The sequence below is a fragment of the Eptesicus fuscus genome, chromosome 3, assembly GCF_027574615.1.
Source record: "Eptesicus fuscus isolate TK198812 chromosome 3, DD_ASM_mEF_20220401, whole genome shotgun sequence".
NCBI lineage: Eukaryota > Metazoa > Chordata > Mammalia > Chiroptera > Vespertilionidae > Eptesicus > Eptesicus fuscus.
Genome location: NC_072475.1, coordinates 8,403,578 through 8,417,314, shown reverse-complemented (window position 1 = coordinate 8,417,314; position 13,737 = coordinate 8,403,578). Strand labels below are relative to the sequence as shown.

The window sequence follows — 13,737 nt, the reverse complement described above, 5'->3', positions numbered from 1 at the left end:
TATTTACAAACACAGGCCGTGGCTGGTGCTGGCCTGTGGGCTGGTTTGCTGACTCCTGGTCTAGAGAGAGAGAGAGAGAGAGCACACAAGGGAAAAGTGGGCTTCATGCTGGGGACACCGTCATTTTTCTTCATCTCTAAAGTCAACAGGTCACTTGCATTCCACAACCATCTTATCACCAAAGACTTCCTGTGAAATGCAGAAGCAAACGGAGCCAAGGCGCTGCACAGGGGAGGTGGTGTGGAGACGGAGGACACGCTCCTTGCTGCGTGCCTGCTCAGGACGCTCTAACAGGGGGCATGTTTCCATAGCAACGGTGATGACCATGGAGCTGGAAATGACCCCTCACCTGTGTAATCTCTCAGGACACTGAATAAAATCAGTAAGCGCAGGTCACTCTTCTAAAAGTCTGTTCCGGGTCTGGATGCAGGTGTGAGCCTGTTGACGGTCTGCTGTCCTTCCTGACCCCTCAGCACCAGCCCCAAGGTCCTTGGAGGAGCTCACCGCTCACACCCTCCCTGCCAGGCACCATGCTAAGCTCCCCATGTCTGCAGGCAAGACCCTCATCCCCTGTTCGTTGTGAGAGAGCTGTGGCTCAGGGAAACTAAAGAACTTGCTCAGGTGCCGAAACCGGTTTGGCTCAGTGGATAGAGCGTCGGCTTCCGGACTGAAGGGTCCCAGGTTCGATTCCGGTCAAGGGCATGTACCTTGGTTGCGGGCACATCCCCCGTGGGAGGTGTGCAGGAGGCAGCTGATCGATGTCTCTATCCCTCTCTCTTCCTCTCTGTAAAAAATCAATAAAATATATTATAAAAAAAAAAAAAGAACTTGCTCAGGGACCACCAATGGGACCCGCCCTCTCTCTGTCCCTCCCCTCACCAACCTCCTCACTTATTCTGGGAGGACCTGTGATGAAAGTAAAGACCCCACTTGGAAGACCCCACTCAGGGCGTCAGAGACGGCCGCCCGGCCCACAGCTTGACTTCACGGGAGGCCCCGAGCCAGGCCACCGAGCCCGGGTGCTCCCAGACTCCCAACCCTCAGAAACTGAGATGATAAATGTCCGTTGCCCTGAGCTGCTAAGTCTGAGGCAGTTTGTGCTACAGTCACCGATAGCCCACCTGTACAGCCGGAAAGATGAGATGCTGTGGCCTGAACTAGGTCACTTTGGATGGAGGTGAGGAGTGTGGATGGAGCAAACAGGAGGCCCAGGGCAGGGCCTGGGCCGAGGTGGGAGGGGGCAGGGGGCATTGTGTGGTCAGAACGCCTTTGCCAGCTGGGCCCGAGTGGAGCCCTCTCCCGGCACCAGCACCCCTGGTGTGACCGCTGGAAACACCCTTCCCACCACTGTAACCCCCGGGAGTGTTGGACCCGCCCACCTGCCGAGAGCAGAGTTCTCACTTCAGCAGCTCCGGGCTGTGTCCCGCCACGCCGGTGCTCTCGGGGCCGGGCGGCCCACGGCTCTGAGCCACCGGGGCCTGCCTTTGTGCTCCTCCCAGTGATTGGCAGAGGGCATGTCCTCGGGCAGCAGAGAGGAGACCAGGCCCTTCCCTGCGTGCACGTCACCCCTGCTGAAGCAGCACCATCACCCAAAACTGCACAGCAGCCCAGAACCCTGTGGACCATCTGGCAGCAGGAAGCGCCTTCCATCTCCGTGGTCCCAAAGTCTTCAAAGAGCCAGGAAGGAGGAGCCGCAATAGGTATACGCACAGGAAATGCTGGTTGGGAGACTTGGGGGAGCCAGGCAGGTGTGGGCACCTGGCGTAGGCAGAAATGAAGCTCATGACTCAGCTGGATTAGAACTGGACTCAGATAGCACAGCCTTTAGAGATGCCAAATTACTTTTTTTTTTTTTTTTAAGAGAGAGAACAGAGAACAGAGACCATGAGGGCCACAGTGACAACCCCAGAGCACCGCCCATGTGGGAATTTTATGAATGGGACCCCCAGAGGGACCACTGGGAGGGGAAAATCACTGGAATACAGTTTGAGTAGGGGACGCGAGGAAAGGGCGTGGGGGTCACCTTTCCCGGGTGACCAGAAGCAGCCGCGGTTTCCCCTTCTTCCTGGATGTTCCTCGGGGTCTCCTCCACTCTCGGGCCAGCAGTTGACATGGCACAGCCTGCCGCAGCCACAGGTTCCAGGTGGCATGGGACCCAGGCCAGGCCACTCCCCAAACTTCCACCTGGCTCACTGGGAGAAAGCATTCTTTCTGCTGGACTCGCTGTTAGCGTACGGCCTGGACGGAGGGTGTGGAGAACCTGGATGTGGCCATCGGAGCGGTCAGGGTGCATAGAGGCCCAGCCTGATCATGAAGACCGAGACCCCAGATCAAGCCGTGCTTGAAGCTGCACCCTTGGCTTCTGTTATATGAGCAGATGTTTCGGTCCTTGTTTAAGGAAGTTTGGTTGCACTTCTGTCTCTCAGGGTTCATTTTGGGGAGCAAAACCACTATGAGAATTATGAAATACAAAATATATTCTAGTAACTTGACTTTACACAACTGTGGGAGGAGCTAGGGACTTCGACATTCGAAAGAAGTTGGGAAAGGGGGTCACTGAGCAGTACCCCAGGCAGGGCTGCTGTTGGGAAGAAGGACACATGCCACAGGGAAGACATCACCCATCTCATCCGTCTCCCATATCTGACCAGGATGGCCTTCAGGGAGCTATGACCACGCCCCTCTCCCAGCTTCCAAAGCCCAGGCGTTTCCAACAAGTCCTCCCGGAGCCACACAGGGGAGGAGTCCTGGGAAAAGAGCAGTGACACCACCCACACCACCGACCGCACTTGTCCTTCCTGTGCAGAGTCCTCACTTCACAAACGTCACCTGAGTCACCAGGGCCTCCAACTAATTCACACCCAGCCACCTTCTCGACCAGCCCACGTGAGCAATTCTGTGTCTCCCTCCTCCCCTCTGTGAGGAGGCCTGACAGGAGCCTGGCCCCAGCTTCAGCCGAGAAGAGGAGCAGATGTGTCCTGTCAGATGCCCAGGCCACCCGGACTCAGGGGAAGTGGTCCCTGCTCCCCGGTGATTCCTCTGTGCTGGAAAATCGCATACCCTGAACTCGAGTCCTTGACCCACTCTGAGCAGGCCTATGGGGTCTCCACACCCCTCTCCCTCACACCCCCATCACCTATGCAAAACCCTCCAGGCGCAGTCCTCTCCCAGGGAAGCCCACCCCTTTGGGCACTGCCAAGGGACAGGGGGCACATGCCACTTCTCATGATTGGCAAGGCTAGAGAGTTGGGGCCCAGGCCAAAGCCCTCCCTGGAATGGCTTGCCCCAAACCTGACTGGTCCCTTCACCTGGGCCACACCAGTCCATGTAGAAGGAGGAGGGGCCCTCTCAGGCAGGGGGGCAAGCCTGGGACCAACAACCCTAAAGCCTTTTTCTCATCAGCTGCCAGCTCAATGGCATCTGTCACAACGTCTGACACCCTATCACACGCCTGCTCACCCTCCCCCAGAACCAACTCCTGCACATGCTTGCTTTCTTCCGTCGGCCAGCAGCATCCTTATCTGTACCTGGAACAGCGGGTGATTCTGCACCCCCTCCTGGCCCCGCCTGCTCTCCACAGTTCCTGGCAGCCCCTGCTTTGTCCCTGTCACTTGGTGTGGTTTCCCAGTTGGGACAGCCAGAGACCCTCTGCAAGCACCTACAGCCTGGGCCTGCCAGAGGGCTTCCCACCACTCTGTGTGCGGCGGAGCCCAGTGTCAGTACCTTTCTTAGCTCAAGCCTCATTAGTCAGATGGTTCTCTGCCTGTTTGCCAGGTGAGAACTTGGAACGCACTGCTCTGAGCTGCCCTATTCTCCAAAAACTTACACTGACCCCACAACCACTCATCCCCACCTGAGCACGGCATCCTTCCTCATTCTCCAGCCTCCAGGCCATCGTATATACCTGGACCATTGCCTCCCTGTGCTGGACCCACAGGGCCCCTGCAGGCCACCACCAAAACCTTGGCTCTCTGTGACTGCAGGCTTGCAAGAGCCATCCTCTCCTACAGATACCTGGGGCAGGTCCCCAAGACGCCAAGGCTAAAGCCGATGTCTGTTTGAAAGCTCTGACTGGCAGGCCAAAGCCAGGAGAGGGACCTAGTGGGAAAGAGGTTTCAGAGTTTGGTCTTGTCATCCCTCACTCATCTGAGATCCCAAAAGCCCGTCTTAACGTAACTTGCAGCCCAGGTAACCTGGAATTTCTAAAAGGTTTAAGTGCTTGTGAGGTTTCTGCTAGGGCTGGCCCCACGTCTTTGGCACCCACCTCGTTTCCTTAAATGCTGAAAGGGAGGGAGAAAGGAAATCAACACACCCTAGGACTGTTCTGCATTCCTTATTTCAACAGTATAAATGGTTGTAATTCAGGAGAGTTAAGAGAGCATCGCGTCTAGTGCTCGGGGCTGGGACTGGAGCTGAGGGCTGGGGCTCGGGACTGGGGGCTCCGTTGGGGGTGGAGGGGTTTGGGGACTCAGGTCTCAGGACGGAGGGATCAGAGATCGGTGTTAAGCTCAGGGCTCGGAACTGGGACTCGGGGCTGCAGGAGGGTTGCCAGCTCGTGTCGCCGCAAAATGACGTCAGAGCCCCGCGTTCCCACGCCGCGCCTGCGCAGGACCGGGCGCTGGGCCCGAGGGGCGCGAGAAAACGGCTCTACTGCGCTGACGCGGCCCCGCCCCCTCACTGGGAGACCAATGGACTCGCAGGACCCGCCCCCTGACGACGAGGGCCCCGCCCCCTGGAGACGCGCCGCGGCGGAGCCAAGTCCTCCAGGATAGCGGGCTGGTCCAGGGCCGGGCTGGTGGCTGGGTCCCGGTGACCCATCGCCATGAAGCTAACGCGCCAGATGGTTCTGTCCCGGGCCAAGGCCTCGGAGCTGCATAGCGTGAAAAAGCTCAACTGCTGGTGAGGCCCAGAAGCCGGGGGCCTCCCCGCTGCCCACACCCCTGCCCTGGAGTGGGGACCCCTGTCTGCCACCCCCTGCCCGGGATTGGGGCCTCCCTCTCGGCACCTCCGTCCTAGAATGGGGCACTCCGCCTGGCACCTCCGCCCTGGGTTGGGGCTTCCCCGCTCGGCACCTCCGCGGTGAGATGGGGCTCCCGGCCCGACAGCTCTGCTGTGGGGCGGGGCCGAGAAGGGCCTCTTAAGGAGCGGGTTGGCTTGGAGGAGGGCGCCTCCAGCCTTCAGGCCTCCTGTCCCCAGACTGGCCTTCCGGGTCCCAAGGGCCCACAACCTCTGGGAGGAGCTGCCACAAGCTCAGGTGGCATTGGCTAAGGTCCTTCCAGAATTCTCACACCCACACACCCCACCCTTCCCAGTGGTGGTGTTTCAGACCCAGGCTCCAAACCTGCTATCCTTGCTGGAAACAATTTAATTACCTAGAGGACTGTTATGGGGCTTCTCCATAGCTTTAGTGGGACAGCTGGCTCCCTCTGTGGGCGGTCTTGTTTCTGACATTGCCAGTCATTGGGAACCAAGTCTACTAACAAGGTGGGAGATTAAGGTGATTAAAACCATTTCGAGGAGAAAGTAAGAGAATTGAGACTCTTCAGCAATGATTTAGCAGTCCTTTCTGTAACTGAGTCCTCTGGGAGAGGAGCTGTCCCCAGGTGACTCACTGTCTGGGAGGTGACGATATAGGTGCTGTGGGGTCAGTGCAGGCTCCAAGGGAGGGTGGTCTGCCTGGGCCACGGCAGGACCAGAAGCGCTTCATGAACTCCTGAGAGAGGTACAGGTGTTCACCAGGGACTCAGAGGGAGGCTTCACACGTGACTGTGAACTGGACGGTTCAGGTGGGAGCAGGATGCTCAGCCAAGAGGAGACCTCCCTCCCGCTGGTGCCAGGATACTGACCGCAGTGTGGGAGCTCTGCTTGTTCGTTAAAAAGCTCTTCTTGCTCTGGCACATGTGCTGCTTTGGCCACAACATCCCGTCATTCCTTTTCAATAATGCATGTCCGTGTTCTGCACGGGGTGGTCATCCTTTTCTTTAAGCAGCGAGAAGCAACAACTCGACTTCAGGCTTCCCAAAGTGTTTCATAAGTTGCATGTTTAGCCTTTGACCTTGGCCTCTTATGAAGACGCCCTTGTTTGTTTACATCGCGAGGGAAATGACCCTCTGCCACAGCCTTGAGAGGCAGTCGATCCGGTGTCCTGCAAGCGGGACGGCCTCCACTGCTCCTCCTGCCGAGAAGCTGCCCTCAGGCACCGAGTCTGTGCCCCGTGGTTTTGTTGACAATCCACCATGAAACGAGCTTTGACACACCTTTGTCAGTTGTCTGGGCAAGCTTTCACTCTGTCATTGAAATCATGGGATCTTAAAATTTGTAAGCATTTATTGTTAATTTTTGGAGTTATTGCTAATTTTTTTTAATTAACCTTGAACAAAATTAACGTACATATATCTTTTCTTTTCCCAGGGGCAGCCGCCTCACAGATGTAAGTATTTAATGCGGATCCCCGATCCCAGAGTTGTAGCCTCTTCCACAAGGGAGTTGTTAAGCTGCCGAACTGCACCACTCAACTCAGGCCGTAGTCTGGTGCTTTGTTCACTTAGCAGTTCACTTAGTCTTAGCAGTTGTTGTAAGGCAGAACCACGAATAAAAAGTAACATTCTCTAGCACCCACGTTTATTTTAAATTCCTTTCAACATCTGCTTTAAACACGCCGCTGAGAGGCTCCTGTGTCCATGCGGGTCTCACAGAAGAGGGAGCAGATCCCAGTGCAGTCCTGCTCGGACCTAGGGAGGAATCCGGGGCCTGGGGGTCTCTGTGGGTTCCTGGACTTCATGTCACTGAGGAGGAGGTTCCTCACTTCAGCTTCTGCTCTTGGGCACGTCCAGCTTCACGCTCCCCACCAATGGCAGGAAGAGATGGGGTGGGGGTGGGGGTGAGGGCAGTACACAGAGCTGAGTGAGCTGTGAGTCTGTGAATAGATTTCTTCTTTTCTATCTCACCCCTAGAATGAATGCCCCAACTTGCACAGAGTTTGAGTGCCAGTCATTCCGTTCTTATCTACTTTTGTAACTTGAACTGTGCCTTTCCTTAAAAACAAAGTTTGAATGTTGCTGAGCCACTGGACTGTCCAGAAAAGCTGATTCCACCTCAGGCAATAGCTGTAGAGCTGCACATTTAGTAGAAAGAGTACACACACACACACACACACACACACACACACACACGAAACCCATCACCATTGCAGCAGAAGACAAATCCCTTGCACTCTGAAGCATCCTGACCAGACCATGAACTTGCTGTGGTCAGGGACCATCTGGCTTCATGCCCAGTGAATGGCAGACACTTAGACACTTGGCGGCTGCACCACTCAACCACCTGACAGGTTAGAGAGCTTGATGGACCCTCCCGAGCCTCTTGCTGCCCTTTCCCACTGAATCAACAGTGTTGATACCACGGAGATCCCGTTTTCAATCCTGTCTCCCTTTTGGGCCAGGGGTGTTGGCGAGAAGGGGCGTCAGTGCTTTTCCTGTGGGTCAGGGACAGCAAGAAGGAAGGTTCTCTGTCCAGCTCCCTGCTGTCCTTGGAGGCTTCTAAAGTTCGGACTGCTCTGTCTTGGCTTCCGGCGGTGTTCGATGGCAAGGCTGTTTGAAAGCGTGGGGGAGAACACATGTTTCTCCTCCAGGCTGAGGGAATATCTAGGCTGCAGGGTAGGGTGGAACGCAGAACCCACGTGCCCTCGCATCGTTGGTGCCAGGTGAGGGGGAGGCCACTCTACTTAGGCCCTGGAGGTGGAGTTGACTGTGGCTCCAACCTGTTGGGCTGCTAGACGTGATGCCACAAGGCCAGAGCCAGCAGTGTTTGCAACCGCCTTCTTTTCCTCCCTAGATCTCCATTTGCCGGGAGATGCCCAGCCTGGAAGTGATCACGCTCAGGTACCTGAATGCCTGCTGTCACTCTGAGTCACGGGGGCTTGAAAGAGGAGGGGAACCTAGATGACCCGAAAACCCCAGGAAAATATGGGAGGGCCGCTGGCTCCTTGGCTCCGCCCAAGCTCCACCCTCCTTTCTGGCCTCCCCTCTGCTGCGTCCCTGCCCGCCCTCTCTGCAGGTCAGTGGGTACAGCCCCCCAATGATGAGCAGCCACCCTCAACGGTGGCCACATCTGCCTCCAACAGCCCCCAGCGCCCCAGCCTTTTCTGACGCGGTTCTATCACTGCTGGGAACTCGGCCGGTTTCTCTGTATCACATGCTCTGTCATCGATGACTTACCTCTTTTTGCACCATTGGCGTTTAAACAGACTAAGGAAACCCTGCGTGAACCAGATTCTGTCATTGGGGTTCCAGGCAGCTGGGGAGCTTGGAGGATGTGCCCCAAATGCCCCCCTTGGGCCCAGGGCTGCAGCTGATGCTGGGGATCCCTGCTGCTCGATGCTGGAGTGCTTTCTGCAGGTCCCCCTGTGTAAACCTGACAGGGGAGACAGCCTCCCCCTGTATGGCAGTTCAGAAGGTTCTGGGTCCATGCAGGTTCCTGTGACTTAACTTCCTGATCACAGGGCTGGCCACCCTATTTGTCCCTCCCTCACCCTCTGCTCGTCCTTTGCACCTTCCTCGGTCACCTGGTGGACGCCTGTGCTGCCCACATGCGCTCACGGCACCCCATCCCTGGCCCAAGCCTCTTTGGTTGGTGCCTTCTCGTGGGATGAATGAGAGAATAATGGGCTACAACTGTGCCCAGGCTAAGTCCCAGCTCTCCCACCTGGGGCAAGGTTCAGACCCCTGTGCCTCGGTTTCCCTCTCTGTAATGCAAGATAATATCAGGCAGATGCTCACAGCACTGTCTCTATAGCGTCAACAGCGTGTCGACCCTGGAGCCCGTGAGCCGGTGCCAGCAGCTGAGCGAGCTTTACCTGCGGAGGAACCACATTGCCAGCCTGAGCGAGCTCTCCCACCTGAAGGGTCTGCCGCGCCTGCGGGTGCTGTGGCTGGCCGAGAACCCGTGCTGCGGCGCCGACCCCCACCTCTACCGCATGACCGTCCTGCGCAACCTGCCCAACCTACAGAAGCTGGACAACCAGAGTAGGTGTCCACGCTGAGCACGCCCCAGCGCGGCCTCCCTCCTCTGCCCTTTCTGCAAAACCCTGCCCTCTCCGGACCTCCCAGACACCTCCTCCTCTAGAGTCTCCCAGCAGGGCCCCCGGGCTTGTCCCTGTGATCCATTACGGGGTGCAGCCCCACATGCAGAGCGCAGGATCTCCGGTGAACCTCACACAACTTGTCTGCCCCACTGCCGACACGCACTGGGTTGCCACACACTCACCCACGTGTGTGAGGTGCCCTGGCATATATGTGAGGTCTGGGTGGGCCGAATGGTGTCACTGCTGGTCCACGGGGACCCACGGTGGTAATGCCCCTGAGCTCCCCGCTTTGGCTTACCTGGTGTTGGCCTCTACCTGCTGGGGGTGTGGAGCTTCACCTGCACCTCCATGGCCCACAGCAAGCCGCTGCCCTGTGCCAAGGCGCCTTGTGCTCCGCGTCCGGTTCTGCCCGTTCCGGGGGCTGGACCCTTTTCTGGGTTGTCCGCCTTCTCTGTGTGCTGGCTCCTAATCCTGTCTTATGGGCAGTTATTTTCTCCCAGATGAACAATTTTAATATAAATAAACTCCAGGGCAATTAAGTCAAATGGAATAAATGCAGTGAATGCTGTTTCTTTTTAAATTTTAATTTGAGGTTTTTTAATGAGTATTTGCTTTTGGGAAGTGCTGAAAGTCAGGTTCAAAAGCAGTCACTGGCGTTCTGCCATGTGTCCAGCTCATGCGCGGGCTGGGGCATGGCTGTTGGGGTGGACGGACAGACACCTCTTTTTAAGGCAGACTGCTGTGTGCCGCAGTGTGGGGCCTGCATGCAGGGCGGCCGCTCTGATGCTTTTCCCCTCCTTCCCCTCGAAGCTGTGACTGAGGAGGAGCTGTCCCGGGCATTGATGGAGGGAGAGGAGGTCACGGCCCCCAGCAGAGAGGGCACGGGGAACGGCAGGCCCGAGCTGTCCTACGCCCTGAGTGCCATGAACGCCGCTGCTGAGACCCAAGGGGACGCGCTGAGCTACGGCGAGGAGGAGGCGAGGTGCGCAGGGGGTCTGTCCGGGTTCGCCCTCTTGAGGAGAGTCAGCAGCCATGTCTCCCATCTCTGGGGAGGGAGGGGAGCGAATTGCCCTGGGTGTTCTTTCTCACCTGCCCTCATGGCCCGGAGAATGCTCCAGGCACAGCGAGTGCACGCGCAGAACCAGCCCTTCACGGTGGCCTGGAGGTGGGACTCGGTGAAGGGGATTAGTGGGCGCCGGGGGCCAGCTGGTAGAGGGAATACCGGCTGGAGGAGCCTCCCGGGCAGCGGAGGGGCCCCGGAGGACAGCGCTCTCATTGTCATGGACGTTGTAGAGACGGTGGTTTCCAGCGGCTGCCAGGCTCCATGCACAGCAGACAAAGCACTGTCTCTCGCAGCATTTGTGTTTAGTCCCCCCACCCTTGACCCGGGGCAGGAGCCTGGGTACAGCAGGGCAGCCCCCGGGGAACCCGAGAGACATGGGTGCTGGAGCACCTTCCCACCCTCAGTCGGGTGCTGCTCTCTCACCAGAAGTGATGGCGCGTGGTGGGCGTTGGGCTTCGTACTGGTGGGTGGGAGAGCCATTCTTGGGCATCTCTTCCTCACTTTGGTCTGGGCTCTGGGAACTGACTCTGCAGAAACGGGCCGAGTTGCTCAGCCCTCACGCACTGTTGTCACCCCCACCAGCATACAGGGACAGCTCGGCCTGAAGCCCCCTGCCCGGGACCGGTTTCCTTCCTTCCCACAGAGGGAGGCTGTGAGCAGCCGCAAGAACAGGGTAAGTGTGATGGGTGGCCGTCGGCTGCCTCTGCCCAGGGTGTGGAATTTGTGGTGGGAGTGGGACGGGGGCTGGAGACACCACAGGGACTAACAAAGCCAGGCTCCAGGTGCGGGTCTCAGGAGGTGGGGCTCCACAGAGTCCCATCGTATCCTCTGAGCGCACCGTCTCACAGCGCAGTGTGCTGAGCCCACGGCCATTCCCATGGGCATCTCACAGGAGGAATCAGCTCACATAGTCCCCCGTGTGCAGAATATCCCCACATCCTCATAGCAGACATGGCCGTTTCCCTGCTTGAAGGCAGGTAGAAACTGAGTACAGACACATTGACACACACATGCGTCACACATGTTTGAGCACGTGTTACTGAGTCGCCCTGGGCCCCTTCTGATTCCTGCTCGACCACTGACCAGCTGTGTGACTGCAGGCCAGTTACTCAGCCACTCTGGGCTTCCGGGCTGTGAGCATGAGAGGAGATGGCATGCAGGGAGCTCCCAAGGCAGTGAGCGCCACCCCAGAACTGCAGCTGGCACCTTGGGCTGCACGAGTCTCCCTCTAGCCATGTGGTTGGTTGGTTGCATGGAAGGCCGATCCCCCATGACGTGGCGTGCTGCTGGCCAGGGCCCTGGGCACGTTTTGGTGTGGGCAGCCTGGCCTTGCCGGGTGTGGCACTCAGCCAGTAACTCTGTGCCCCCAGAGTAACGTCCTGACTGCCATCCTCCTGCTGCTTCGGGACTTGGACACGGAGGGACTGGAGGCCGTGCACCAGACCGTGGTCAGCAGGCTGCAGGCTCTGCACAGACAGGAGCTACAGGAGGACATGGAGTGACCCAGCGGGGACCCCGCACTGCGGGACCTTCTGCTGAAGTCCCAGCATCTTCCCGAGCACCCGGGAGGTGAGGCTGATTGCCACAGCCGCGGGCGCTGCTGGATCCTAGGCCGAGTCCCAGCACCTGGGGCTCGGTTCTCAGGAGCCTCAGCCCGCCCTGGAAGGCCGCGCTCTCACTTCGGTGGCACCCGGAGAGGGCAGGAGGGGCGTCAGGCGCTGGCTGGGCAGACCCCGCTCCCTCGCCCTCCTGTGCGGGACGCCCTTCTCCCTAATAAACATCTTCCGAAGCCCGGCCTGGAAGCAGGTTTCCTGATAGGCACGGCCTTGGCATTCTTTGTGAAGGTGAGAGTGGCTCGCACATTTCCCGCAGGCCGTCTCTGACTCGGTCGTGGGGTGCATTTCTGGGCTCAGGAGCCTTCCAGAATTATGGCCTCCCTGCAGACAGACGCCCTCCTCAGAGTCACAGCAGCAGAGGGTTCGTGCGGACCCTGTGACAGGCCTTGGAGGGACAGGCCTGCGCGTCTGCTTGGGGATCCAGATGCGGCCACAGCTGGAGCCGCTGGGCGGGTCGGACGGCCTCTGGGAACTGCATCTAACACGTGTTCTTCCTCTGGGAACTGGCAGGCCTTTCCCTGATACACAGTATGGGGTGAGGGGGGGGGGGGGATGCTGCAGCCCTGGGGGCCTTCCTGGTGCCTCCAAAAGCTGAGAAGGCCTCTCCATGGAAGGGGAGCAGTATGACGCCCTCCCGCCCCCCGCCCCAGCCATTAGAGACAAGCCCATTCTTGCTGCTGTTGAAACGACTGGGCTGGAGAGGGAGACAGGCCCTTCCGCTGCCCCTTCCCCACTTTGGGGGACTGTCTGCATCCCTGAGAGCTGAGCCGCCAGCTTGTGTGAGAGCCACACAAACCAGAGGCAAGAACCACGTGACAGCCAGCGAGGGCGGGACGGCGTCTGGAAGACCGCGGCTTTCCTTGCTGAGGCTGCGCCGTGGGCCAGCCCTTTTCAAGCCGCTGAAGACCTCCAAACTCGGACTGGCGAGGACCAAGCAGAGGCAGTGCCTCCTCTGTGGCTCTTTTGTCGTTTGTCGGGACCAGGGGTGAGCTCTGAGCAGTGGGAGGCATGGGGTCACCGCGTGGGGTCATCTGGGAGGGTGGCTGCGGGCCCGTGCGTGTGCCTTCTCGTCGTTATGGGATGTTGCTCTCAATAAATCTGTGCCTTGGTTCGAACAGGCTGGGCGTGGTTCTGTTGCATTACGAACATCCTCCTGTTCCCCGCTCACACCAACGTCCCTCACATCCTGGTGCCTCTCACTCGGGGACCGTGGAATGGGACTCGTCGGGATGAGCTGCCTGCCTCGGTCCTCAGCCCCTCGCTCTTCACCGCCCCCCACCATGGTCCACCCAGAGCAGGGGCTGCCAGCTCACTGGGCCCCACTCCCTGCCACCCGCCCACTCGGTGGCCTTCGGAGCCCCCGTGCTGGACCCGGGGCGGCATGTTTACCCACGGCCTCTGGTCTTCAACAGGGCGCCCGGCAGCCCCCACCCTGAAAGCAGGGATTTCGAGCCCAGCAGGCCTTGGCATACACCCCGTGTCCTGTTAGCCCCCGTTAGCGTAGGACAGGAGGCCCAGGAGGGCACGTCACTCGTCTGCCGGGCATAGCCCCACACGGCAGGCGGAGCAGACCCGAGGCCCAGCTCCAGAAATGAGCGCCCGGGAGCTCTCAGGCTCTCGGGCCAACGTGGTGAGGCTGGTGTGGCCCCGGCACAGGGCCAGTCCCCCCATGCCCGCTGTCCCCCCGGAGTGACTGAGGCTCCCCGCCAAGGCCTGTCGGTACCTGAAGGCAGCCGGAGGGATGAAGGGCCCAACCTGGTTCCTAGAGCCACCGAGCCAGGTCCAACCAGGAGACCTCTGCCCAGGACCCCCCTCCCCCACATGGCCTGTGGGCCCCCGAGGCCAGGGCCTCCCCACAAAACCTCACAGGTCCCAGCCCCTCATCCTGAGCCTCTGCAGGCACTGAGGGCAGGAGCGCAGGCCGCAGCATCTCTGGACGAGGTGCTCAGGTAGCTGCTGGGGGAAAAGACCTGGAC

The 13,737-nt window shown here is 59.0% G+C and overlaps 1 protein-coding gene across 3 annotated transcripts; it reads left to right on the top strand.

Annotated features, from left to right (window-relative positions):
• The first annotated feature begins 4,747 nt into the window (after positions 1 to 4,747).
• On the top strand, positions 4,748 to 12,868 carry CFAP410 (cilia and flagella associated protein 410). 3 transcript variants are annotated; one of them, XM_008145660.3, is made up of 7 exons: positions 4,748 to 4,899; positions 6,412 to 6,430; positions 7,834 to 7,880; positions 8,794 to 9,023; positions 9,893 to 10,064; positions 10,728 to 10,818; positions 11,516 to 12,868. In XM_008145660.3, the coding sequence occupies exons 1-7, from the start codon at positions 4,823 to 4,825 to the stop codon at positions 11,645 to 11,647; spliced, it is 768 nt and encodes a 255-aa protein (XP_008143882.2). In that variant the 5' UTR covers positions 4,748 to 4,822; the 3' UTR covers positions 11,648 to 12,868. The 3 variants fall into 3 exon arrangements, 2 of the variants coding, with proteins under 2 accessions (XP_008143882.2, XP_054569570.1); XR_008555502.1 differs by lacking the exons at positions 4,748 to 4,899; positions 6,412 to 6,430; positions 7,834 to 7,880 and adding an exon at positions 7,889 to 8,055 and having other exon boundaries at positions 11,516 to 11,714; positions 12,018 to 12,868; XM_054713595.1 differs by lacking the exons at positions 4,748 to 4,899; positions 6,412 to 6,430; positions 7,834 to 7,880 and adding an exon at positions 7,889 to 8,055.
• Positions 12,869 to 13,737: the final 869 nt, after the last annotated feature.